The 23,838-nt window shown below is 41.9% G+C and overlaps 1 protein-coding gene across 1 annotated transcript in view; it reads right to left on the bottom strand.

Annotated features, from left to right (window-relative positions):
* The window catches only part of BMPER (BMP binding endothelial regulator), a 191,487-nt gene that overhangs the window by 69,708 nt on the left and 97,941 nt on the right, over positions 1 to 23,838 (bottom strand). Inside the window, exons 7-10 of the mRNA XM_077809237.1 lie at positions 19,537 to 19,636; positions 8,819 to 8,928; positions 8,263 to 8,403; positions 5,726 to 5,830 (exon numbers count right to left, since the gene is read on the bottom strand). Of these exons, the coding sequence (XP_077665363.1) occupies positions 5,726 to 5,830; positions 8,263 to 8,403; positions 8,819 to 8,928; positions 19,537 to 19,636 (456 nt within the window). The remainder of the gene's footprint in view (positions 1 to 5,725; positions 5,831 to 8,262; positions 8,404 to 8,818; positions 8,929 to 19,536; positions 19,637 to 23,838) is intronic.

A 23,838-nucleotide genomic window follows, 5' to 3' on the forward strand; every position in this document is an offset into this window, starting at 1 on the left:
TCAGCAAAGACTTTGGTCCAATATTAGTAATATTGAGCAAAGGCTCAATACACTTTGCCCAGGCCAAGGTTTTTTGGGTTGTGGGTGTGGGTGTGTTTAAATAGTTCTGTCTCAAATAGAAGTTGCTAGAATTAGGAAAGATGAGCTTTTGTTTGTGTGTGCACGCGTGTATGTGTTCTTTTAAAATCTTCACTGAATAAAAAAGTGGCCTAATTGATTTAGTTCAAATTTGCTGAAACTCACCTTCAAGTTGAGAATAAACATGGAACATCTCAACCTGGAAGGTGGATGTTTCTGAGGGTTTGTCCAACACAAAGAGTTAGTCTGCAGCAGGCTACTGCAGGGTAGATTCACAGCCCAGCTTGCCATGAACTAATTGTTTGTGTAGACAAACCCTTAGTGAAACCTAGAGTGGTTATAACGGAAACTGCTTTGTAAGTTACCCAGCATACCCATGCAAGGAGGCAAATGGAACTTTCTTACTCCCCTGCATTGGCTCTCCACATCACTGATAGCAGCTCATGGAAGGGGAGAGCAGCCTCTGAAGGGCTGCTACTCTGGTTGTCTTACAACTGGGCAGTGAATAGACAGAGCTTTGGCTCTGCCCTTCTCAGTACACCAGCCAGAGCAGAAGAACTGGTGAGAATGGAGAAGTAATCAGCAGCAGGTACCAAGCTCATGCAGGTTACCTCTCTCCCAGAAAATTGGGACAACCAGGGACCAGACTGTGATTCTGAGTCTCTCAAGCACCTGTTATAATAAAACACTTTTAAACACCTTTAACTAAATGCCATATAAACCCCCAAAATAATATACAGAGAGATTTAATTGGGCAACCCTTATTAGCATTAATGGGAGACATGCAGCTTAATGCCCATACATTATACTGAATATTCTTACCTCTCCGTTTCAATAAAAGAGTTGAAATCATCAGCCAAGCTGGAAATGGCAGGAATTCAAGTGAAATTGGAATCTGCAAGGCAGCCTGCTGAGCCTGGTTACTTGAGCCACTATGTTGGCATGGGATCCTGTTTTTGTCTTGTACAATAAGGAAGCCCATTATTGCTAACATGTGCTGCAAGAGTTCGTTAGCGCTGAGGGTTCCCTAAGGAGTGGGGTAAGTGATGTGATCCCATTTTTACCTATGAATATTTATAAGCAGACTGCATTCAAGTCTCTTTATTTTCTAGGATTTTTCTTCTTTTTCATGAGTTTTCAAGTCTATGTTTGAGGGGGGATTTTTGTAAAGGCAAGAATAATTAGGGCTTGAGGGGGGAGGGTTGATTGGTTGTGCAATAGCAACAGCTGTTGTTTTTTTGTGCCTTATTTGGCACTGCAGTAAAAACAGCAACTTTTTGTTTGTAATAATAACAGATGTGTATAAAATTAAACACTGTCTGTGCTTGGGAAGGGAGAACGTGTTGTGAATAAATTTTAAACTCACATGAAGTTCACGGGTTCAAAATTTATCCACAGAATCAAATCCTCTGAAAGGCTTCGTGTGCAATGAACTTAGCTCGATTAACTATTTCGTGGAAATGGTGCTCAAAGACAATTTTATGCTTCAAAATCACCATGTGCTTTCATAGTCGCATTGGAAGAAACATATCTATAGCAACTCAGCTTTAGCCCAGGCTGGTATCACTAATTAGAGATGTGATGTCCTAATGTCCTGGTGGTGTGAGGAGGACAGCAGCAAGGTAGAAAACGATAATGAGAGAGAGAATGGAGCTGGTATAAAGGAAGCAAAGAACTTGGAAGAGTAAAGACTGTGGAGAGGAGAAAGGAGTAAGTAAGGAGAATATGGGCTTATCTTCATGTACAGCAGTGCAGCTGAGCCCTGTAGTGCTTTAGTGAAGACGCTACTACACTGACAGGAGAGTTTCTCCCATCAGTGTAGTTAATCCACCTCCCCGAGAGACGGTACCAATGTTGACAGAAGAAGCTCCTGTTAACATACACCGTCTACATACACCGTCGACATACACTGTCTACATTGGGGATTAGGTTGGTATAACTGCATCGCTCAGGTGTGTGGATTTTTCACACCTCTGAGCAATGTAGTTATACTGATATATGTTTGTAATGGAGACCTGGCCTTAGAAAAGAAGAGGGTTAGAGAATATCTACAGGGACTCAATTCTGAAAAGGATGAGTTTACTCCATTTCAGTAAAGCACTTAAATACATGCTCAACTTTAAACATATGTGCATGCCTGTTGGCTTCAGCTGGACTACCCACATGCTTAAATGCTTTGCTGGATCATGCTCAGTACAGTGCAGAATGAAGTCCAAGGTAACAGAGGAAGTGCGCCTGCAGAATCAGTGATGAGAAAGTGGAAACAGAAACCATGAGCTAAAAGACTCACTGGAAACCCAAAGCAGGGCTGACTTTGCTATCAGTGTTGCTCGAGGGCATTAAAATAGAGACACATATATTGCCTCAGTGTGCAAATGAAAGAAACTCAGAAAGGCACTTCCTGAAATTATCAGAAATAGTAAAAGATTTGATACTAAAAAAAAAAAAGTAAGAAAAAATGTGTACACCTTGGGAAAAATGAAAGCAATGTCTCACAAAATGTGGCAATCTGCCCCCAGTCCAGACAATAATACAAGTGGTTACTGGGTATAAAAAACATATACAGCTTTACCGGTGTGAAGCCTGTTCCGAGTCATATAGAAAAGACCTAATTAATTTAGAGTTAGGTTGATGAATGAATCAATATTGCATCAGGAAAACTTCATGAACAGAATGCTAAAGCAGAAGAGTTAAGCTTTTATAAGTCAAGGTATAAATATGTAAGCTTGCCAGCAAATCCTTAACTCTTTCACCTTTGTATGTGTGCATTATGACACAGGATTTAATGGCATGCTCACATGAGGCCACTCTTACTCGCACCAAGCAGTGCCTTACTCCACAAGTAATCCCACAAGTGTGGGTCTAATGGTCTAGAGTGCTATTCAGAGCTAGTAAGGAAATCAAGGTCCTACCCATATTTTTTCTTAAACAATACAGTATTATCTTGTACAATTTTTCTTCAGCCTAGCTCATAGTATACTTACAAACTTGCAGCAAACACATCACTACCAAATCTATATCTTGTATTACGCAAAGTATAGCTTTGTGACAGAACAGCCTCGACACAAGGTAGGTTTGTGAAAGGATCAAATGAGTAATGTGTTATTTGCTTTAAAATTCCTTAAGGAGAGAGAGAAAATTAGAACCCAACACTATAGGGCTGCTTTCTCCTTTCTTCCTTCTAATATTCTTTATCCTGAAAAAAAAACTGAGAATAATGTGTTTTTACAATAGGGTGATGTTTTGGTGAAGGGCTGGTTTTTTGGTTGGTTTGTTGGTTGGGAGGTTTTGGAGCTGGGAAAGGCAACAGTGTTTGCTGCAGACTGTGAGACTTCATTTTGAATCCCGGGACAGGATGGCTTGGTTAGAACCTATTAGGAATGGAGGGATGGCACAGCTTTTCTTTTTTAGCCCTGACGAGGAGCTGTTTCTTGTTTGGGAACTCAGTTTGGGGCTTTAGTTTAAGCTCCGGAGCTTGTTTTAGTCTAGGAGTGTATCATAGTTCAGAAGTTCACTCCCGCTTGGAAGTTTAGTATTATTCAGAAGCCTGCAGCAGCCTGGGAATTTAGTTTAGTTCAGAAGCTTACTCTAGATTTGGGAGTTTACTCCATTCCTGAGAACCCATCCCAGTTTCAGAAGCTTAATTTGGATTGAGATTCCAACCCCAGCTAGAATCCAGAGCTGGTACAACTTAGTTAACAGTTTCAGGTAAAAGCCTTTCTATCCTAACAGGGATGTTTATTTCTTATAAAGCTGCTAATGGCATTTTGTAAGTTAAATTTACATGCTTCCTATGCTTCTTAAATCCTTTATTTTCTATATTTTTAATGGAGGACTTCTAACTCTTTTTGCTCTTTTTCCCTTGACTTCACTTATCAGTCTAGGACTCACACCTCTCATGATAGAACTGTAGTATGAAAATGTTGAAAGAGCATATAAGTGTGCCTCATAGATCAGAGAGTTAAAGCTATTATAAGAATGTATAAGGTGAATTTTCATGTGGCATTGTTTTTCTTAATTGATTGTATGAACAGCAAGGGCAACAGTACATTTATTTATTACCTTAATGGATCATTTCCAGTCTTTTCAATTCTTAAGTTTATTTAAATGAAATATAGTGTAATGTTGTATTTCGCAGACAGGTCGTATTAAATTACTTTAGCAACCTGAGCTCTGAGGAGCCGTAAAAGCTTAAATTGGGTAAATGTAGGACACTACAGAGAGGCACCAATTTTTTTCTGTGTTGCCACACTCCTAAGAATTCTCATAGAAAACTTGATGTGCTAGATAAAAAGTCTTCTGTGGTCCCTGGTATTCATTTCCTATGCACTCCCTAAGAACTGCCTGAGGGACCTCCTAATATTCCCAGAAGCGTTGCATTAGTGCACAATTTCTAAGGTATACAGTAGCAGAGCTTCTCTCTTGTGAAGCTTAGGAGGCCCATGGCAGAAGGACTGAACTCCTGTGAACCACCAAAAATTAGCAGGAAAAGATTGCCTCTACTGCAGAGAGTTCTGAAGGTTCACTGGTGCAGTGACCCTGCCTCTATAGCATTTGGAGATCCAAAGTACAAGCAAACACCTCTACCATTGCCCTGGGCTGTCAAAAACTCACCAAAACACATTCTTATTCACAGGAGTTTCTCACTGAAAATTTTATACACAGGTGTTTGTGACTAATATTTTCTCCTTTTGGCTTCCATGACAGAGAAGGAAACACTGAGAAGGAGTAATACTAATAACTTGGAGGGCTCTTCAGCAGGTTGTTTTTAAACGACTCTCTGCATAAGATGTCATTTTAGCTCTGCTTCTCCTGAAAGCTTGCACTATTAAAACTAAGTAATTTGTAAATAACAGGCATCCAAAACACAAAATGTTAGACATCAGCCCAAATGTTATTAAAGAATCATTTTTAAAGTAATTAAATAATAGGAGACTACACTAATCTTTGGATTCACTTCGAAATTTCACCAAAAAAAAAAAAAAATCAGTCTCCACCTTAGGAGAAAGTGATATAGTTTTGGTTGAGCTCATTCTCTGTTTCCATGCCTAACAAAATGATTACCCCCAGCTGTATTGAAAAAGTGAACACAACCTTTGCTGCACATCTCCATAGTACACAAGCATGATCTATTGACTTTGGCAACCTTGCTACACCAATAAAGCTATTGAGTATGTGAGAGAGAGAAGTAAGCCTGGGAGCAGAGAGAGCAGCTTTGGTTCAGATATAAAAGGGGGAGCAAAAGCACGGGAGCCTTCAGAGCAAAGAGAGAGGCCTGAGGACAGAACTAGCCTGAAAAGAGATGTTACAGTGCTTTGAGAATTCTAGGGACAAGGCGGGTGAGTTAATATCTTTTATTGGACCAACTCCTGTTTGTGAAAGAGACAAGCTTTCAAGCTTATACAGAACATTTCAGAAGTTGGTCTAATAAAAGATATGACCTCACCCACCTTGTCTCTAATATCCTGGGACCAACACAGTTTACAACAACACTGCACAAAACAATTGAGAATTCTAGTCAACTATAGACCCTAGAATTTTTGACGGTTCCCTCTTCCCCAGGCTTTGTGTACACCAGTTCGACTGAGAAACACTGACAAAGATAAATGAGGGTCGCGGGGGAGAACATATTCCATTAAAAACTCACATGAGGGCAGCTGTTGACTGGAATGCACTGCTTCTTGCGACACTCTGTCTTGCCTTTCACACAAGCACAGATGGTGCAGTTAACAGAGGACCACATCTCTCCGTCCTGCAGGAGGGAGAACATGATATAGCTATCAGCTGGGGTTGCGGAAGGAAGCTATTCCAACAATGTATCATTTTCATTGCACAGAAAAGCACTGCATTCCCTTTTGGAGTTACATCATTGTTTAGTCTAAATTATTATGAGGTGCTCATCCACACCCAGTCCGATTAAAGATGAAGATGAGCAGGGATTTCTTCCCTCTGATCCTTCAGGTTAGAAAATCATTCTTCCAAGTCCATGTTTTCTTTTTCCTTGAATGACCTGATTAGTTGTATTGTTTCTCTCACCAGTGGGATGTGATCACACCTATTGTGAATTTTCATTTAAGCTGACATAATTAGAAAAATCTGATTCATTACCTTCAGATAACTGACATGTTTAAGTTATTGCATGTTAAATCATTTCGTTAAGATGCCAGAATACAGTGAATTTATTCCCAGATGTGGCATCATTCTGGGTCCACAGGAATGGACAAATCATGCATTCTTATTCGGATTACTTACAGTGATTTCGCAGACCCTGGATCTGCTAAACATCTGAAAATGTTTAGAACAGATACAATACTAAACTACCCAAATGTATAGCAGGAATGGTATTCTTCCGGAAGACAGCCTGTGTCTCTAAAAATGTATTAAGTGGGCAGCAGAATGCTCTTCATATTGTTTTTAACATACTCAGGAAAGTATGGGGAACTGTCCTGGCTCCTTTCCACATGTCTTGGCATTTGACAAGTGCAGTTTCTAAATCATTCCACCTCACCCACATATAGTCCTGTGCTAGCCCATGGAGAGCCTGGCTGTGCAAGCCTTCTGTTTACAGGATGCTTGAGGAGGAAGGGCGAGGGGCAGGCAGACAGAAAGAGAGTAGAGGCAGTCCAAGAGGACAGAAAGTGATTGTGCATCCACCTACACTCAAGTTTCTCAGGGCTGGGATCAGAGGGAAAGCACGCTCAAATTTTATGATTTTTTATGCACCGCATGATTTTTAAGGGCTGTCCTGCTTTGTCTTTTATTCTGAGGTGATGCAGAATTGCCTAACTGTTTTGGTGCAGCGTAAGTTGACAGACACCAGCAAAAGAAATGATCTCCAAGCAGGAGAGCAATTAAAAGAAGACACAACCATTGCCTGATTGTGATCTCACACCTGTTGTACACTTATGAACTCCATTGACTTAGAATCATTCCCAACAGTTGTATAAAAAAGGTAAAAATCAGACCCAGTTCCCACACACCCCTTTTTTGTGTTTTTGTAAACACTTGTTAGCAAAATAAAATAAATCACAAGAAGCAGAGAATTTCATTTGGGTGCTCAAGAAGTAGATATTCATACCTGAAATATAATAGTGCCATTGTCTAAGTTCTAGTCAGATCAAATGTAGTTTCTTTGCACCTATTAAGCATGGTGTTTGTTCACATATAATTTACAGAATAAACATTTCTGCTACATACAAGTAAAACAGAATTAATGAAAAGCAATTTGGAATGAGTAAACTTAGTGTACTCAAGGGATTTAACATTTGATCTGATTCTCTTATTTCACAGATAGCCAACAAGGTGACAGAGTCTGTTCCAACACAATGTGAAAGAAGCTGCACCAGCTTGAAAAAACAAACAGGGACCTGGCAATATAAGAATTGTTTTGCAAGAAATCATTACAGATCTACAAATTTTAGTTGGGAGAGAAGGAGGAGATCATTGCTACATGGCAATGTGGGGTGTAGGAAGCACGGTCTGTAACATAGCTGTGAACTGTAATATATTCAAAACTTCCAGCTGTGACAAGCTTAGCACAGTTCCTACTGGCTCAACCTGGAGGAGGCTCCCTTTTGACTCAGCTGATAAAGACCACTGAAAAATACCTTTTCTATGACTATCAGAATTTGTTTGGGAAGGGGAAGCACAACCCTCTGATTAAAAATGCATTATTCAGCATGAAGCAGCAACCTGATTCTCTGTTTGGGGAGAGGGAGACAGCATGCCAAGTATAGAAGAAATTAATTTTAATTTTTTTCTGTCAGCAGAACTTACACAACCATAAAAAAACAACAGCAGATGGCAATTTTTTCAAATATTTGCCTCCAAGCTATTCTGTTGATAGATTCATAGACTCCAAGGCCAGAAAGGACCATTTTGATCATCTAGTCTGACCTCCTATACCACAGTGCCACAAATCTTCCCAAAATAATTCCTAGAGCACATATTTTAGAAAAAAATCCAATCTTGATTTAAAAATTGTGAGTGATGGAGAATCCATTACAACGCTTGGTAAATTGTTCCAATGGTTAATTAGTCTCACTATTAAAAATGTGCACCTGTTGGCAATAAGCATAATGAAAATTCTGCTAAAAAGCAAGCCCCAACACTAAGTTATAGTAATCCAGTGCTATTTCAGCTATTACAATGATACCTATTACTGAGCCACACCCAAAACATTACCCGAAAGATCTTGTTCCCGAATTTGCACACTTTCAGTTCGTCAGGAGAGACGTACGAGACACACTCCTGGCAGCAGTGTTCCTTGCTTTTATTGCATTCTCCAGGAGGTGAGCACTTCTTCTTACATACTACTGTAGAATTCTGAGCAAAAGGACAGAAGAAAAGCAAAGGGGACACTAATTTATTAGGAAAATTTTCACCCCCAATTGTAACATCTGCGTGTGTTGTGGTAATCATTTCCACCCAATGTAGCTAATAGCTACTTTGATCAGATCTGCTTAGAATAAAATATTTTATTGAATTCAGGAAATCTTTCAGAGTGTGTTTGTTTAATAATGCAAGCAGGGCCTAATTCTGAACTTGCGCTTTTGTAGTCATGTAAAATCTGACCATGTTGATTTGGTAGCCTTTTACATTCCCTTTGTCTGGATGTCAATGACCACACAAGGTACTTATCAGTACAGAGTAAGGCCCTGTAGTTCTCAAATCTTACAAACATCTCTCCTAGGCAATAAAAACCACAGCCCACAGCATAGGAATGTTGTTGCTGACTTACCCTGCAGGTACACATAGTGCAGTTGTCATAAACAAAAGAGGATCCATTGTCATAAACATCACTGTGAAAGAGGCAGCTTCCAAATGGGAGGTCAAACACTTTCCTCTGGCCTGAATACAAACAACAGACACAGAATGTGGTTGAAAGGATGCCTTGTTGTCAACAAAAATAACACAGCTTACTGTTCCCAGTCCATTTGGGTGTCTAGAAAGTTTTTTAAACAGTTCCCTATTCATTTAGCAGATATTAATCTGAGTAAAATGAAGAGGTTACTCACCTATAACTGGAGGTTCTTTGAGATGTGTGGTTCCTATCTGTATTCCACTGAGGGTTTAGCCATGTGTACCATGCATCCGGAGCCAGAGATTTTGAAAATAGTAGCGTCTGTTGGTCCATGCATGTGCCCTTGGTTCACCTCACGGTTTTGTGCAAGGTGATAATTGGATTGACTGCATCTCCAGTTCCTTCTCCACTGCAAATCCAAGGAAACCACTGCAGAGGGGCACAAGCGTGGGAAGTGGAATACAGATAGGGATCAGACATCTCAAAGAACCTCCAGTTACAGGTAAGTAACCCCCTCTTCTTCAAGTGGTAGTGTGTATTGTATTCCACTGAGGGTGATTAACAAGCAGTACCTAAGTCGGAAGAGGATGTGAGAAACTCAGACCTTAGCTGGTACACAGTGACAATTTTCTGCTCCCCTGGGGGTAGGCCTACATTTGGCCAGCATATGCCAAACCATTCTACCTGGCTCAAGGATGGCATTGTTGATTGGTAGATCGACTCTACCCGACACAAGTGAGTGAAGTAGGTCCAGCAGCTTACGCTGAGTGTCCTGGATCTCCTCCAGGGGAATGTGCAGCTCTCCAACCACTCTACACAGGAGCTCCTGGGACTGGCCATAGTCATCAGGGGATGGATGGGAAGCCAAAGCCACTGCAGGATCTGGTGAGGATGACAGGAATCTCTCCTGTTCCAGGGGTACTGTCAGAGCCCAACTGAGTGGCTCATCTTTCATTATTGGTTCCGAGCATCTACTCAAAGGTACCCAACACAGTGAAGTAGGTGAAGCCTAACTGATGTAACAGACGGGTTCCAAGGGTGGATATTGGGGCCAGAATCCCCAATAAGGCCAGCATGATAGATCCAGAGGGTGTTACAGAGGGCCTCACGACATAGTAAGCCAGTGGCTCTGTGGCAGCTGGAGTGGGGGATACTGCCACAATGTAGAAAGTCTCCATTGGTACTTGTAGTGGTGGAAAGGGATGGATGGTGCCTGTCCCTCATCTGATTCCTTCAAAAACAACGCAGAGACCAGTTCCATTGGCAGTACCGACAGAAGGAAATACACAGCTGGAGCCGGAGGCGGGGGGGCGGGGGGGAGGTGAGGATAAACTCTACTTGGAAGTAGAGGGCCCCAGAAAGTGTGAAGGCTTTGGTTCTCCCAACGCAAACACTTCCTGGGGCTCTGGGGCTTTTGCAGATCTCCCAGGAGTCAAGGATACTTTTTCAGTCTGCGGAATAAGTACAGGAGCACTGGTCTTCCTGGAGAAGATGGCTCTTTAGCTCTGATGGATGCCAATGTTGACTGCATGTGCGGGTCCACACCTGGTACCAGTGGATCCATCAATTTGTGTGGTTCCTTTAGATGTTTGTGTGCTTTAGGGCACACTCCGTCCCCATGACTGGAACTTGTGGAAGGAGTCTCTCTCTTCTTAGGCTTAGAGGAAGACTTACTGCCATGCTTATGTGAATGCTTCCTTACCTCCTGAGTAGGCCCCAGCATAGGGTCCGTATTGGTGGCACTGCCAGTTCCGGCCTCAGATTCAGTAGCTGGAGGTGCACTCCTGGCAGCTTCAGACCGATCTACAGGGGGAAGGAAGGGGGTTGCCTGAATAGGGTCCGAATCAGGTCTCATGGCAACTTCCATGAGGTGCTTCCGGAGGTCTCAGGTACAGCTGGGGAAAGTCTGGCAGACACTGCATATGGATGAAATGTGGGCTTCTCCTAAGCAGTAGAGGCAGCATTGATGTTTGTCTCTGACCGAGAAAGAACATGGGCAGGAGGCTCAGATTTTAAAGCTTGGGATTTTTAGCAGAGTCCAGTACCTGCACGTGGGTATAGGGGCAGGAAAGCGGGGGGGAGTGGGGTGTTCACAAGGAACTAAACTACCCCAGAAGACCCCCACTTCTACTCCTAAAACTACCAAACTACTAAAAACTACTATAAAAAACAATAAAACTGTAAACCACTCTAAAACTATGTACAATTGTTTATTTTTAAAGTGCATCACATGCAACAAGTCACTAATAGTTCTGACCTGGACCATGTGGCAATGAGAAGAAACTGGAGACAAGGTTGGTCTGTCCCACCTTTTATCACCTTGTAGTGGTGGAAAGGGATGGATGGTGCCTGTCCATGAGGAGAGCCCAGGCAGATTCATGGAGCAACTGACACTACTACTTTCATAATCTCTGGATCTGGATGCATGGTGCATATGTGTAAATGCTCAGTGTAATACAATAGGGACCATCACTCGAAGAACTACTTTTCCCCTAAGGGAGAGGATTTTAATATGAATTAGGACATGTTTCTATTAGAAAACCTTCCCCCGCCCCACCACCATACAAGTGCACCCGTGTACCTAAATCAATTTAAAATCAACCAGTCCATACCCCAAAATAAACTGCATTTATGTTTCTTCATTCAGTATATTACGGAATTAAACTAAACTGGTTAAAGCATGATTCAAACTGGTTTAATATTAGGAGTTTGCAATTTAGTTACACTGGCGCAAAAGTGCTATGTGCTAGACAGCCACTAAATGATTAGTCTCTGTAAAGATGTTTGATACACTCATTTATTGTAGCTTTATGTATTATGCTCAAACATGTCTACAGAAATTATAGGAATTTACAGAATGTTAAAGTTACCTATATTAATCAGAATGGAACCATCAAAAATAAATAAAGGAAAGGAAATCAGTGTGGAGAATATACATTCCACGAAGCAAATTACATGGCTTTGGAAGGAGTGGAGGAACGGTAATATTATGGAAATATTTTGTTCTCATGACACTAAGGGACCTGACAGCATAGGTCAGAGTAAAGTTTAGAGAAGCATCAATTCCCTCCCAAAGTTCTGCAACAACTCAGTCTTCCAACACCTTGCAATTCTGCAAGCAATGCAGTCTTGCTACTCCACCTGTCTCTCTTCTGTTCTTCAGATTCTGTTTTATTGAATTCTTTTGAACAGATGGACAATATATTGGTTCTCTGATATGAACAAAAATCCACTTAAGACTCAAATAAAATCACTAACCTCATCTTCCCTTTTGAGCAAAGCAAACCTACTCCAACAACATGCTTTCACCTACTTTTTCTTTGGTGAGAGCCAAGCTCTGATCTTGCAACCTTCTGAGAGTTTATCTATCTGTCAGACAGAAATCTGTCTGTCATTTCCAAGGAATAAAATCATTACTGCAAATAAGTGCAGCATGGCACTAACTTATTATTATGCCATTAATTTAGTTCTCAGAGTGGTGAGAAACCCATATTTTGGCATTTGGGATGCTAATAGCTGTCCAGTATATTTCAAATTGCAATTAATTTCTTTTTAGTTAATATCTGGTAAAGGAGTAAAACCACTTAAAGGAAGAGGCTTCCAGTTTGTCCAAAGATAAGATTAAATAGAAAGATAAACAGATAATAGAATATCTGTTTAATTAACATGAGATTTTCACAAATGCTAAAATCAGTCCCTGTTAAAAGAACGCTCTTGCCAAAGAATGCAGTGTTTAGCCCTGTCAGTCCCAGGGTATTAGCGAGAGAAGATTGGTGAGGAAATATCTTTTATTGGCCTAACTTCTGTTGGTGAGAGAGACAAGCTTTCATGCTTACACAGAACTGTTCTTCAGGTCTGGGAAATGTACTCTGAGAGAACCAGCTAAATACAAGGTGAAACAGATTGTTTAGCATAAGTAGCTAACACATATTTCAAGGGACTATTCAAAGTGAAGTGGCCGATTAACATAAGAACAGCCATATAGTGCATCTAGCCCAGTATGCTGTCTTCTGACAGTGGCCAATGCCAGATGCTTCAGAGGGAATTAACAGAACAGGGCAATTGATCAAGTGATCCATCCCCGGTCATCCAGTTCCAGCTTCTGGCAGTCGAAAGTTTAGGGATGCCCAGAGCATTGGGTTGAATCCCTGACCCTCTTAGCTATTAGCCATTGATGGACCTATCCTCCATGAACTTATCTAGTTCTTTTTTTAATCCAGTTATAGTTTTGGCCTTCACAACATCCCCTGGCAACAAGTTCCACAGGTTGACTGAGCACTGTGTGAAGAAGTACTCCTTTTGGTTTATTTTAAACATTCTGCCTATTAATTTCATTGGGTGACCCCTCCTTCTTGTGTTATGTGTTGGGGTAATTAATATCTCCTTACTCACTTTCTCCAGACCTTTCATGATTTCATAGACCTCTATCATATCCCCCTATCAGTCACCTCTTTTCCAAGCTGACCAGTCCTAGTCTTTTTATTCTCTCCTCATAGTGAAGCTGTTCCATACCCTTAATAATTTTTGTTACCCTTCTCTGTCCTTTTTCCAATTCTAATATATCTTTTTTGAGATGGGGTGACCAGAACTGCACACCGTATTCAAGGTGTGGGTGTACCATGGATTTATATAGTGACATAATGATAATTTCTGTCTTATTATCTATCCCTATCCTACTGATTCCTAACATTCTGTTAGCTGTTTTGACTGCTGCTGCACATTGAGGGAATGTTTTCAGCTGTGTTCCTCCTAAGCTATGTGCCTGCATGGCTACACAAGAGCCCATCAAGGGCCACACACCTTATTAGTACAGCCACACAGGCGTGCACACAGAGGCATAGCCACAGGTGGGCCTGGAGGATATGTAGGGTTAGGTGGGGAATATGTGTTGGGTGGGGTCTGTGGGGTGAGGTGGGGGGCAGTGATGGGGGAGTTTGGGGAGTGCAGGGCTGTGGCAGGGAGAGATTTTTCTCCTCTAGCTCTAGGGCTGCGGTGGGAAGAGACACCTCTCCCCCCAGCCCCTGGGCTATGATGCAGAGAGAGACTACTGAAAATTTTGCAGTGTTAATTTTCTTTTTATTTGATTTCATATTAAACAAACATCTTAAGTAGTGCACCTTGTTAATTATCCCCTGTTTTAATATTATTTCTTCTTCTTCCATACCTATGGTAACTTTTTAAATATATATATTATATCTAGGTTTTTTGTTTCTACTGGTGGCACACATCTGCACATTACTTCGATATTGGTGCTCCACATAACAAAATTCATTCCACATATGGATGGAAAAAATTAGAGAGAACATTGGTTTCAGAGAACTATCCATGATGATTCCAAGATCTCTTCCTTGAGTGTCAAACATACATCATTTTGTATGTATAGTTGAGATTATGTTTTCCAATGTGCATTACGTTGCATTTATCAGCATTGAATTTCATCTGCCATTTTGAAAAGGAGAACTTGTGGCACCTTAGAGACTAACAAATTTATTTGAGCATAAGCTTTCATGAGCTACAGCTCACTTCATCGGATGCAACTCACGAAAGCTTATGCTCAAATAAATTCGTTAGTCTCTAAGGTGCCACAAGTACTCCTTTTCTTTTTGTGGATACAGACTAATACGGCTGCTACTCTGAAACCTGTCATCTGCCATTTTGTTGCCCAGTAACCTAGTTTTGTGAGATCCCTTTGTAAATCTTTGCAGTCTATTGTGGACTTAACTATCTTGAGTAATTCTGTATCATCTGCAAACTTTGCCACCTCACTTTTTACCCCTTTTTCTAGAACTTGAATATGTTGAACGGCACTAGTCCCAGTACAGATCCTTGGGAAACCCTGCTATTTTCTCTCTCCATTCTGAAAATTGAACATTTATTCCTACCCTTTGTTTCCTGTCTTTTAACCAGTTATTGATCCATGAGAGGACCTTCCCTCTTAACCCAACTGCTTAGTTTGCTTTAGAGCCTTTGGTGAGGGACCTTGTAGGAAGGCTTTCTGAAAGTCCAAGTACACTATATCTCCTGAATCACCCTTGTCCACATGTTTGTTGACCCACACAAAGAATTCTACTAGATTGATGAGGCATGATTTCCCTTTACAAAAGTTATGTCGACTCTTCCCCAATAATTTGCTTTCATCTATGTGTCTAATAATTCTGTTCTTTACTATAGTTTCAACCAATTTGCCTGGTACTGAAGTTAGGCTTACCAGCCTGTAATTGCCAAGATCAACTCTGGAGTCTTTTTTAAAAATTGGCATCTTCTAGTCATCTGGTACAGAAGCTAATTTAAGTGATAGGTTACATACCACAGTTAGTAGTTCTGCAATTTCATTATTTGAGTTCCTTCAGAACACTTGGCTGAATACCATCTGCTCCTGGTGACTTATTATTGTTTAATTTATCAATTTGTTCCAAAATCTCCTCTACTGACACCTCAATCTGGGACAGTTCTTCAGATTTGTCACCTAAAAAGAATGGCTCATTAACACCCCTTCAGTCAGAAGGGGGAAGCAAAAAAAAAAAAAAAAGGTGGAAGGCACCTGCAGGGAGGGTTGTTAGTGGGAAATAGATAGTTGTAATAAACCATAAATCCAGTGTCTCTATTCAGTCCATGATTTTTAGTGACTAGGCAAAGTTATGAATTTAAGCTCCTAGGCTCATCTTTTGAAGGTGTTGTGCAGGTTTTCTTTGAGGATGAAGACTGATAGGTCACATATAGAGAGATTGCTTTGTGAAAAGTGTTTACCCACAGGTGATGTGGTGTGCTTGTCTTTTATCATTTTCCTGTGTGAGTTCATTCGAGAGCATAGAGATTGCCTGGTATCACCCACATAGTATTGGGGTATTTAGTGCCCTGGATGAGGTACACCACATGTTGTGATGGGCATGTGTGGGACCCATGGATCTGAAATGGTGTGTTGTGGGAGGGTGTGTGTGACGCTGTATGGAATCTGGGGGACACTTTAGGATATTATGAATACAAATATTGTAAAATTGCAATGACATATGCCAGGTATGCCAAGTAAGATATCTGAAAAACATTATAATTTGCCAGATATGATAATCTTGTTTATGTTAGTATCACCGTTTGTATTATGAGTTATAGATATGTATGTATGTCTATATTCAAACTTGGGCTATGCTTCTCGGTGACACCCCCAGACAGTTTGGCATCAGCTTTGCCTAGCCTGCTTGATGGCCCCTTAAGGACCATCAGCTATACAACTGATCCATTGAGAAAAGGCAAGGGATACACCTCATGACTCAGCAAGGCATGCATGGGCATGCCTATGGACAGAAAAGGCTTCCAAGCCATGTACTGGGCAGTTTGCGTTGGAACCAAAGAAAGCACAGGCCACATGGCAAAAGACTATAAAAGGCAGCTGCATCTTCTCCATTTTGTCTTCATTCCTGCTTCTTACCTCTATGGAGTAACCTTTCTACAAATGAAGTTCTGAACAAAGTACCGAATGACCCATCCAAGCTGTGGATGTGATCCAGAGGGACTTTCAAGCCAGCAAACTGACGAATACTGCTAGGAACCTCATGGACTTTGAATCTTTGCATGTATGTGACTGCTTTACCATTCAACATCTCTCTTCTTGTTCTTTCTTTTTTCTTTATAACAAACCTTTAGTTTTGGCTGGCAGCGTGGTATTTTGGGTAAGATCCAACCCTATACTGAGCTGGTAATGTGGCTGACCCTTAGGCGTCAGAAGAACATTTTCTATATGTGAGTAGTGTGACAAAGCTCTGTCCTTGCCTCCGTGGGTCCCGCATTTCCTGGTGGATTTCACTAGCCTCAGAGGCTCACTGTGACCCTCCACGTAGCCCTTCTCTCTCTAGAGACAAGGGTCGCAGTCTACTGAGCCATTTTCATCATAAGCCAGTGAGGGAGGTGAGGAGAAGCTATCCTCTCTTGCACAGTCTCTCTTGTCTCCCAGTCTCAGTGATTAACCGGGGGGGGAGGGGAGCCTGGGCCCACCCTCTACTCCGGGCTCCAGCCCAGGGACTCTAATAGTAACAGCTATGGTAGCTGACCTTTTAGAAACCTGACACATACAATTCCCTGGGCTACTTCCCCACAGCAGCCCCCACTTCCTCAAGCTCCACTTCACCCTTACTTCAGGGCCTCCTTCCTTATGCCTGATATGGGTGTGTACTGCTCAGTCTCTCCAACAGCACAACTTCCTCCCACAGCTCCTGACATCCACACCCACCTGACTAACTGGGAGGCTTTTAACTAGTTTCAGCCAATCCCTGACTGGCTTCAGGTGTCCCAATCAACCTAGCCTTCTCCCTGCCTTCTGAAAAGTTCTTAATTGGCCCCAGGTGTCTTAACTGACCTGGAGCAGCTGCCATTTAACTTATCCTGGTACCAGGGATTTGTTTAGCCTGGAGCTAATATATCTATCTCCCACTACTTTTCTATAGCCATCTGGCCTTGCCCCGTCACAGTAGAGTTTTAAAATAACTTCTCACTGTACTGGACCTAGGTGCTGATTGGGAGCCAAGGAACTGGAATGCAATAAAGGCGGCTGTGTGATTTCTTTTTTGCTTCTTAATAACCAGTGTGAGGGATCAGAAGCACAGTTTGTGACTGGTTGGAAGGCTTAACTTCAGTGTTACCCACCAGTCTTGGGAGTATCTGCTCTCTCTTTTGCAGCCTGCCCTGACCTTGGCATTTCCAGTGAGGGCTGCCCGAGGCACCCTGGGTCACAGAGGGTGTTGATCATTGTAGTAGTGGAGATATGTCTGTAGGTTTTGCATCTGTTCAGGCAGAGCATGGTGCCACTTTGAGTTGGTGTGTCCTGGTCTGTGGCGAGCTTGACTCTGATGATGAGAAGTTGGGAGTTGTTTGAAGACCAGAAGAGGGAGTTAAAGAAATATTTCTTTCATAATGGGGTCCCCATTGAGTATGGTTGTTGTTGTTTGATGATACCCCACATGGTTTCCAGTAGGGTGATAGGTGACACCAGGGGTGTACTCTCTGGTGCTGCAGTTTTATGTCCAAGCCAGGTATTTATGAAGCTTCTCAAATAAAATAAAATAAAACAAAAAGCTATGTTTCAAGCAGGCAAAACATGTTAAATATTATGAGATTCTGGAACAATCTACAGGCCTGGAGGCTCATGGGCCATGGCCCTTTGTGTTCTTTCACTAAGCCAGCCCTGGAAACAGGCTCAAGATTCTAGTATGGGATATGGCTGAGACAATAAAATCCCCTCTAACTGGGTGAGAGGAGTTGTATCAAGTCTCTGATGGTCCCAACTCTGTCAGACAGAGCAGACAAAATTAAAACCCAGATTCCCTTCATGATAGCTTGTTGCTATTCTTTGCATCTGAATTAGAGTGATGCACTGAGGATTATTGAATCAAGGTGTGGGTGGAGATGGTATGAACAAAATAAGAGCAAGCCAAAGTCTTAACCTTTTTCAGATTCAGAGTGGTTTGGAACAGTCTGCCTTCCCAAAAGGAGTCTGGCTCAGTCCTTGAGTCTCCACATCACAGATGCCTTTTAGACCCAGAAGTCTCTTTTCGGGAACCTGCTGCTGTTCCTCTTAAATTTGATATCTCCCAAATGTGTAGGAAGCCCCAGAGTGCATGTGCTCTGCGACTTCTCAGACATCCAGTAACAGAGCCCAGCTGAGAGACCACTAGGTAACATCAACTGTCCTCAGCCTCAAGGGAAAGGGTTTCTGGACTTCCCCTCTATTCAAGGTGCTGGCCGTTTAGAATGATGGCAAAGCAATTCTAAAAAGCTTTCTTGGCACTAGAAGGAAACAGCACTCTCTCCCCAGGCTGTACCTGAAGATCACGATACCACTTCTGGAACCAAAAGTAGAGGTGAGCTGAGGTGGGGAGTATCTGAGATTAGAGGTAAATACTTCATACAATACTTTACTAAGGGCAACTCATTTCTATTCCAATCCCTGTATTCTTTAATTTAACTTTAATACCTTGCATGTAGACAAATGGCCAGATTGATTCTTTCTGGTCCAAATTGGGCCCCCACCAGTGTCAACAACTGGAGGGCAGATGTTCCTCCCTCAGATTTTCATATTGTTTACATTGATTGATGTTCTGGGGCAAAAGAAACCATCTCATGCAAAAGCATGTACTGAGTTATCTTAATCCAACTGAAAAACTTCCCAGTTCAGACTATGATGCCCCTCCAGGGAGCAAACAATTACACAAATTAATAGGTCCCTATCCATTCTGACAATAGCTTTTAATAACGACACTTCAGCTGAGGGTCTTCCTTCGATCGCTATTTCCTCAAAACCAAATATGGGGAAACCAGCTTGAATAAAATAACAAAAGGTGAAGCATCTTTCTAGGATTTATGGACATTTCAATGAGCCGCCTCCCCCAATCTCACCCTGCTTTGCAAAACATGTGTGATAAAGGCAACATTCTTTTCTCTCACACACAACAAATTTCCCAGCTTCTCTCCCAAAATTTGTCCTTTGTATCTTTCTTCAAGACCCTACCATGTCTATTGAGACTACCTGTATAAAAAGCGGATTGTAGCCTTTACTACTAAGCATCACTAATTTTTGCTTTTTATTGGCTGTGAAATATTTGTATGAAAGCCACTATGCAGAAATATATTGCATTACATACATTATGCCTGTGAAAAGAACAACTCACCTAAACACTTGGGGCAACAGTGTCCAGAAGGAATGTGACTGAGATGCTGGGGACATGACAGAATGGGGCAGACTTCTCGTACACACTTTGTCCTGCCTCCCTATGGGAAAATAGGCTCAATTAGAAAAAAGAAAAAACACGTGCACACACACACACACACACACACTGGTGACAAGTCTTACAGAAGCCTTAGCAGAAGCAATATTTACCCACATATATGTCTGTTCATACCTGGCACAGAGACTTTATGCAACTGCCATACAGCACTTCCTACATTCCTTGCAGAATCTCTACATGTATTACTGTTTTTCACTCTGGTAAACAATGAGCAAGTGATAGCTGCACAAAGAGAAGTGCCTGGCTAACTGATTTCTCAATACGGATGTGGGAAAATCAGGTAGAATAAAAGCATAACCCATGAACCTTTCTTGAGGTTCCAAAAAGCCAGTGAACACATTTTTCACCACATATGCTGCTGCATAGGACTTCTGAGCTTGTCTGAGATAGGAAGCAGAGTTAAAGAACAAAAGTAAGAGGAGGATGGGTATTCTCCAAGTATTTCCACCACTTCAGGAATGCCAAGTAGCCACAATCATTCATGAAAGCACATTCTCAGTACAACTGTGCACACCCAAAAAGTCTGCACTGTTCAGAGAACAAAGAACAGGTAGTCAATGAGATAGAAGGAGTGTGGCAGATAGAAAGAGAGAGGAAAGAAGTGTATACTGAAGGAGCAGGAGAACGTAGAGGAGAAAATGAGAAAAAAGCAAAAGAGAAACAGCACAGAAAGTGTAAGAATAGAGAAATCAGTTGAAGGAAATCAACCAACAATATAGTGACAAGGGGGAAAGAGCAGAAATAAGGCAGGACTTGGTTCAGGGGCGATTTCAAAGGAAAAAGAAGTTGGTCTTGCAGATACAGGGTAGAGAAAGAGGCAAAAGCGTTGGGACTGGAGGAAAAAAAGTGAAGGTGACAGACAGATAAATATTCTTTCCTGAAACATTATTTATTACTTGTAATGCAGTAGTGATTCAAGGCCCTAGTTTGGAAGCCGGGCCCTATTGTCCTAGATGCTGTACACACATATAGTAAGAAAAGACCATTTGTGTCTCAAAGAGTTTTCAGTCTAAATAATATCCTGCTTTTTATTCTAAAAGGGAGATTTGTAGGGGATGGTGGGGAGTAGGGTGACCAGATCGCAAGTGTGACAAATTGGAACAAGGGGTGAGGGGTAATAGGCACCTGTATAAGACAAAGCCCCTGCCCCTGTGAAATTGGGACATCTGGTCACTCTAGCGGGGAGGGGATATTTTGGCTAAAGATGGAGAGAAAGAAAGACTTTTCCGCTCTCCGCTCTGTTGCCAAAACCTTTCTGTGCACATCTCAAGACCTCAACCAAAATGTCCTCCACACCCAGGACTGGTATCCAGGTTTTTCACTTTTAAAATCTGGCCATCTTTGTCCCATGAAGGGAATTCAGTTAGTTTAATCTAAATGTCCTGCCCAATCCATAATTTAGAGCAAAAGATTCAATCCACAATATACTCTGTATTTCTGGATGCTGCAATGAAAGACTTATGAGTAGTCCACAGCCATATTCCTTCAGGATTCTTCTCTGACCTCCCTTGAAACAGATGGAAAAAGCCATTCTTTTAAGAGTTCACTGTTTGAAATTATGGTACAAGACTCCACCCCCAAACAGTACAATAGTACAGTGAACTATGAGTGAGCTTTTATGTAGCAAGAGCAGACTAATCCATTCTGATACTATTACGAAAAAAATTAATGTACTGTCTGTATCACATACTGTAACAAGATTTCAGACTCAGAACTCTCTGAAAAGAACATTTTTCCCATCTGCCCCAAGGGGGCCAGTGAACTATCCTGAATGCACATGGCTATGGCCTGGTCATCATTCTTTCATTGCAGCATCCAGGATTACAGAGTTTATTGCAAGCTGAAACTGCTGATCTAAATTATGGATCAGAGAGGAAACTTTGACAAAACTAAATGAATTCCTTCACTGAGGATTCTTCTGATGCTCAGGGAATAGCTCTTTAGGAAGAAGCACAGGTGCAGAATGAGAGAATAAATCTCTCTCCCTGGCTCACGGAAATGGTGCTGTCAATCCATCAAGGGGAAAGCTCATAGAAGACAGAACCCATCCTGAGAAGATAATGTGAATGAGTAATTAGAGCATGGAGCCCTTGATCAGATGGGGGTGGGTGGAGGGAGAAGAACACTGATGCAGGTTAAGGAATGATCTAGTAGCTTGGTTGACCAGAGCCCTGCAATATGAAAGGGCCCCTTCCCACAGCCTCACCTACGGATTTTGTTTTCTGCATATACACATCCCCCAAACTGTTTTGCAGCCCCACTTCTTTGACTGATCAAGCCAAAACTCAGGTGCAATCCTTCATGGAGAAACCCCTTTCTAGTCTGTTCTGTTCTGCTTAGGTTTTTATACTACACTCCTCACAGTGCATTGAAGAGTTTAGGTGTGTATATATTTTAACCCACTGTATGGTTTCTGAGGTTAGCCTGTCAAGCCCATGTTCAGGGCTGAGTAAGGGAGTTAATGCAGTTTTGTTCATCCTACCTCAAATAAATTTCATCATCTCTGCATTTGATTTATAATTCCCTTGGTGAATCAGGAATGAAGATCCTAAAAAAGGGGGAGCCTCTAATCATAAATGTTCTCTTTTCCTCCAGATCACCTCAGCCCTGGCTCACATTTACAAAACAGCTTCAGTTCATCTCCTCAACAAGATTGGCTGCCGCAAAGCCACAATTGGCAAACATCCTCAGCTTAAATTATATCACATGGTACAGAAGGTCTGGTTATTTCCAGCTGAACCTTAATTAAATGGGGGATGGTATTATCCCCCCAAACACCTAAAAGCACCTCCTTCTGAAAATCAACCCCCCAAAAAGGTGTGGCAAGTTGGGTATCCAGAAACTAAAGCACCCAAAGCCACTAGCCACTTTTGTAAATCTTGATTGTCACTAAACATAACCAATATATAGGATATTACACAGAGGTCTAGGGGATATTTTATCATCAGGAATCTCACAAAATGTTGTTCAGAAAAGGCCCTAGGACATGTGTTTTCCACCAAACAGAAATATGTTTTCATTTGATAATAAGGGCCCTACCAAGTTCACGGTCCATTTCGGTCAATTTCACAGTCATAGAATTTTTAAAATCATAAATGTCATGATTGCAGATATTTAAATCTGAAATTTCATGGTGTTGTAACTGTAGGAGTCCTGATTCAAAGGGGGGTTGTGGGGGAGTCACAAGGTTATCGTAGAAGGGTCGAGGTATTGCCACCCTTACTTCTGCACTGCTGTTCATGGCAGCGCTGCCTTCAGAGCTAGGCAGCCAGAAAGAAGGACTGCTGGCCGGAAGCCCAGCTCTGAATGCAGTGTCATTGCCAGCAGCAGTGCAGAAGGAAGGCTGGCAGGGTATGGTATTGCCACTCTTACTTCTGCGCTGCTGCCTTCAGAGCTGGGCCCTTGGCTAGCAACTACCACTCTCCGGCTGCCAAGCTCTGAAGGCAGCAGTGCAGAAGTAAGAGTGGCAATACCATTCCATGCCATCCATGTGTGTGTGCTGCTGCTGGCAGCGGCGCTGCCTTCAAAGCTGGCCTCTCAGACAGCCACTTCTGCTCTTCGGCTGTCCAGCTCTGAAGGCAGCACAGAGGTAAGGGTGGCAATACTGTGGACCCTCCCCCAACAATAACCTTTTGCCTCCCCCGCCTCTCCTTTTTGGGTCAGGACCCCCAGTTTGGGAAATGCTGGTCTCCTCCGTGAAATATGTATAGTATAGGGTAAAAGTACACAAAAGATCAGATTTCATGGGGGGAGACCAGATTTCACGGTCTGCAACGTGTTTTTCATGGCGGTGAATTTGGTAGCGTCCTATTGATAAGTAATGCTAAATGGTTGTTTGTTTTTGCCTTTTATTTTTAGTTCCTTTGTGCTCAGCACCTTTTTCCATTCTGCTCACCTCTCCTTTCCCCCATCCAGGAATTTTCTCTCAAACTGAATCATGTCTGGCTTTTTATCACTGGTTTCTGATTCCAGCTGTTATGCTGTTTAGGTCCTAAGAGTGAAGCAACATTCCAGGTCTCTGCTACCCAAGATAGATATTCCAGACTTACATGTCATCATATGGTGTATGTTCAAAAAGACATAAAACAAATCAACCTATTTAATTTAAAATAATAGTAACTCCACCTGGTCTTCAGCTATTACAGAGAGTTGGTGAGTTTCAAGCTTTAAGAAAACATCAAAACC

The sequence above is a fragment of the Eretmochelys imbricata genome, chromosome 2 (assembly GCF_965152235.1).
Source record: "Eretmochelys imbricata isolate rEreImb1 chromosome 2, rEreImb1.hap1, whole genome shotgun sequence".
NCBI classification, from domain to species: Eukaryota; Metazoa; Chordata; order Testudines; family Cheloniidae; genus Eretmochelys; species Eretmochelys imbricata.